Raw genomic sequence first — 4807 nt, forward strand, 5'->3', positions numbered from 1 at the left:
TTGTCAATTTTTTAATTCAATCTGAGATTGAGATCTGAAATGCAGTGAAATGTAGTGAAAAGTGTTCTTATAGTCAGGTTAATGCTTTAGCTTTGTGCATATGCAATGGAAACACACTATTAGCTAAGACCTCACCATTCTGCACAAGGTGTGCTTTTGGTGATAGCTTTTTGTGTGTAGATGTGTGCATCAGTTATTTTGAAAGCACCTTTCGCTGGTAACGCAAACTTCTAGCAATTTAAATAATCTGGTGTCTAGAAAATGAATGCCTTTTTTTGTCGAAGCTTTAAGTTTAATAGAGGATTGATAATCATTGAAAATAATGAAAAATCTGTCTAATTCTGCTTCTGTCAGAGTTCCTATGCTCTATATGCACAAAAGGTATTGTTACAATGTGGCTGCATCACCTAACAAATGAATAAGTGAAAAAGGAGTTGCAGAAAACGAAAAGGTGTACTCCGAATTTTTCAAAATATTAGTTTGCCCCAATTCTAATGATTGTGCAATTATCAGTGGTCGCCTCTACATCTGACCTCATGTTCATGGGAAACTGCTTCTGTTCCTACCAAGTATTGGACATCATACTATGATGCATTTACAGCACAACTGTAAAAATTGTACTTCCTGTAACAATGATTGATGAGGTTGGGCAAAAGAACAACAGAATTTTGGGTGGTGGACAAAATTTTAATGAAATATAATTGCATAATTGAATCAAGAATATAAAATGATAGCCTTTGCAAGAAATACAAAACATAAAAAAAACTGTTAGAATTTCTATTCATATGACCAGTGCAATTAGGGAGAAATTAGCTTAACCAATGTAAAAGATCACAGAATGTTAAATGCAAGTTAAAGCAATACATTGAGTTTCTGGCCTTTTTAGCATTGGTTTAAGCATAATTTAGCCTAGGCTGAAATAATGACAATGGTGAAGTTCATTCAATTTCAGTGATGAAATTGTAAGCTAATTACCAGCAGTTTCATTTCTGACTTTATATTTTATAATCAACCTGCTCACAGGTGGTATTACACAATTCCAGAGTAGGTGGAACTTCAACCCAGGCATCCTGGCCCATGGGTAGGGATGCTACCACTATGCTGCAACAGCCCTCAAATATACACGCCCTAAGTTCTGTTATCCAAACCATGTAGCTTCTTGTTCTAAATTAAATGGTTTAAACTGCATTTCAATAACCCAGTAATGCAAATGGATAATGAAAGTTTATTTGGTAACAATAATAAAATTTGAAGAGCATAAAAACTTTAAAATGATCATTATTGTTGCTGGAAATGAAGAGCCAATGTAGTGTTTCTAAAGAAATTTAAAACTTAGAATTCTACAAGTAGTAGCTAATCCATCTTTCTTGGTATGCAACCCTCCATTTCGATTGCTTCAGGCCAATTTCCGTATTTGTTCTTTGCTCTATCGTTCTTCAGGATCTGTTAACAAAAATGTATCTTTAATGAAAATACTGCCTACATACTTAAAGTAATTTTCATTTCTTGATTAAAATGCAGCAATCCTCGGTGACATTTGTGATTTACTATTCTTTATTCGGGACTGAAGAAGTTTTCTTTGATTTACTGACCACCTGAAAGTTTACTAAGCAACAACAGGTTTTCAGGTGTCCCAATCTTTTCCGGTTTCAAATTTAAAACATGTCTTAACCCTTTGGCAAAGCTGCGACTGTGTATCCAATCTCAGCCCATGTTCACAGCAGCACATCCTTTTCCATTGTTATCAATGAGGTTCTTCAGATCTGTTCTTCTCAGTTGAACAGACAGGCAGCAAAATCTCAACATCCTGACATTTATATTTTCCTTTATTCATTCACAGGATGAGGGTGTCGCTGGCTAGGCAGGATTTATTGCCCATCCCTAATTGCCCAGAGGGCAGCTAAGAGTCTATCACATTGCTGTTGGTCTGGAGTCACATGTAGGCCAGACCAGGTAAGGATGGCAGTTTCCTTCCTTAAAGGACATTAGTAGTTTTTCCCTGACAATTGACAATAGATTCACAGTCATCATTAGGTTCTTAATCCCAGATATTTATTGAATTCAAATTCCACCATCTGCTGTGGTGGGATTCGAACAGGGTCCCCAGAATGTTCTCTGGTCTCTGGATTAACAGTCCAGCGATAATACCACGAGGCCATCAACTCCCCAGCATGTAAAGATTGTATTGGATTCACACTTGAGATCAATTATGAATTGAATGAACATTTACATCCTTAGATAGGTTTTTACCCCATGCCCCACAGCTACAGCTATCAGTGCAGAATCACATGGATGAAAAATAATAGTTTGTTAATTGTCAGATAAAAGTATAAAATATGAACCATATTGTTTGGCAAAACAGGAATATGTTAATCACAGAAGTTAAAGAAAGATGGCAAGGAAAAGCCAGGTAACTGTAAATTGGCGAGCCTAACATCAGTGGTGGGCAAGTTGTTGGAGGGAATCCTGAGGGACAAGATTTACATGTACTTAGAAAGACAAGACTGATTAGGGATAGTCAACATGGCTTTGTGCATGGGAAATCATGTCTCACAAACTTGATTGAGTTTTTTGAAGAACTAACAAAGAGGATTGATGAGGGCAAAGCGGTGGACATGACCTATGTGGACTTCAGCAAGACATTCAACAAGGTTCCTCATGGTGGCCTGGTTAGCAAGCTTAGATCACACAGAATACTGGGAGAACTAGTCATTTGGACACAGAACTGGCTTGAAGGTAGAAGACAGAGGGTGGTGGTGGAGGGTTGCTTTTCGTACTGGAGACCTGTGACCAGCAATGTGTCACAAGGATGACTGCTGGGTCTACTGCTTTTTGTCATTTATACAAATGATTTGGATGTGAACATAGGAGGTATGGTTAGTAAGTTTGCAGATGACACCAAAATTGGAGGTGTAATGGACAGCGAAGAAGGTTATCTCAGAGTACAATGGGATCTTGATCAGATGGGCCAATGGGCCGAGGAATGGCAAATCAAGTTTAATTTAGATTATGTGAGATGCTGCATTTTAGAAAGGCAAATCAGGGCAGGACTGATATACATAATGCTAAGGTCCTGGGGAGTGTTGCTGAACAAAGAAACCTTGGAGTACAGGTTCATAGTTCCTTGAAAGTGGAGTCCTAGGTAGACAGGATAGCGAAGAAGGTGTTTGGTATTCTTGCGTTTATTGGTCAGTGCATTGAGTATAGGAGTTGGGAGGTCATGTTGCGGCTGTACAGGACATTGGTTAGGCCACTATTGGAATACTGCATACAGTTTTGGTTTCCCTGCTATGGGAAGAATGTTGTGAAAATTGAAAGAGTTCAAAACAGATTTACAAGAATGTTGCCAGGGTTAGAGGGTTTGAGCGATAGGGAAAGGCTGAATAGACTGTGGCTATTTTCCCTAGAGCGTCGAAGGCTGAGGGGTGACCTTAGAGAAGTTTATAAAATCATGAGGGGCATGGATAGGGTAAATAGACAAGGTCTTTTCTCCGGGTAGGTGCGTCCAAAATTAGAGAGCATAGGTTTAAGGTGAGAGGGGAAAGATTTACAAGGGATCCAAAGGGCAACTTTTTCAGACAGAGGCTGGTGCATGTATGGAATGAGCTGCCAGAGGAAGTGGTGGAGGCTGGTACAATTACAACATTTAAAAGGCATCTGGATGGGTATATGAATAGGAAGGGTTTAGAGGGATATGGGCCAAATGCTGGAAAATGCGACGAGATTTATTTAGGATATCTGGTTGGCATGGATGAGTTGGACCAAAGGGTCTGTTTCCATGCTGTATATCTCTATGACTCTATGTTATGGTCCAGAAGAAGGCCATTTGGTCCACTGTGGCCGCACCGGCTCTCCAAATGAGCTTCATGACTTAGTGCCACTCCCCTGGCTTTTCTCTATATCCCTGCATACTGTTTCATTTAAACTATCATCTGATGTCCTCTTGAATGCTTCAATTGAAGCTGTCTTCACCACACCTCAAGGTAATGCATTCCAGACCTGAACCATTCATGTGGAGACATTTCTTCCACATCACATTGGCTTATTTTTCAGTATCGAGATGTTTGCAAATTGAATATAGACTTAATGAACACGAGGAACTTGACTTTAATATAACAATGATATCTCTACAAGAAGCTCAACATAATGATGAGCTAAATAGCTTGATGTCATCAAATGACCAGGAACTAGTGTTATTCTATACTGTGGTATCCTTGACATAAGATGTGTCTAGACATTACAATCTACTGTCTGTACTAGTTTAGCTGTATAAACCTTGCACAGATCTTCAAGTGAACAGAATCTATGTACCTCATTTTTGTTACATTTAGAGAACACAACATCCAACCATATGGTTCAGAGTGTGATTATTACTCCATGGAATATAGCTGTGATTGTTGCTTTAAAGGGGGGAAAAAAATCAAAGCAGGCCATATAAGCTTGAAGACCAAAGTGAGAAACAGCAACCAAGATAATAACAGAACATAAGTTTTCATAGATAACAAAGTGTAGAGCTGAATGAACACAGCAGGCCAAGCAGCATCAGAGGAGCAGGAAAGCTGACGTTTTGGGCCTAGACCCTACTTCAGAAACGGGGGAGGGGAAGGGGGTTCTGAAATAAATAGGGAGAGAGGGGGAGGCAGATAGAAGATGGATAAAGGAGAAGATAGGTGGAGAGGAGACAGACAGGTCAAAGAGGTGGGGATGGAGCCAGTAAAGGTGAGTGTAGGTGGGGAATTAGGGAGGGGATAGGTCAGTCCAGGAAGGACGGACAGGTCAAGGGGGCAGGATGAGGCTCGTCGGTAGG

At 39.7% G+C, this 4807-nt stretch overlaps 1 protein-coding gene across 1 annotated transcript in view; it reads right to left on the minus strand.

Annotated features, from left to right (window-relative positions):
• Positions 1-743: 743 nt before the first annotated feature.
• Positions 744-4807, minus strand: part of LOC109936224 (protein FAM3A-like) — a 43204-nt gene continuing 39140 nt past the window's right edge. The window contains exon 9 of the mRNA XM_048606485.1: positions 744-1443. Coding sequence (XP_048462442.1) covers positions 1354-1443 — 90 coding nt within the window. The 3' untranslated portion in view covers positions 744-1353. The remainder of the gene's footprint in view (positions 1444-4807) is intronic.

Source organism: Rhincodon typus, chromosome 16 (genome assembly GCF_021869965.1).
Source record: "Rhincodon typus isolate 14 chromosome 16, sRhiTyp1.1, whole genome shotgun sequence".
In the NCBI taxonomy this organism is placed as follows: domain Eukaryota; kingdom Metazoa; phylum Chordata; class Chondrichthyes; order Orectolobiformes; family Rhincodontidae; genus Rhincodon; species Rhincodon typus.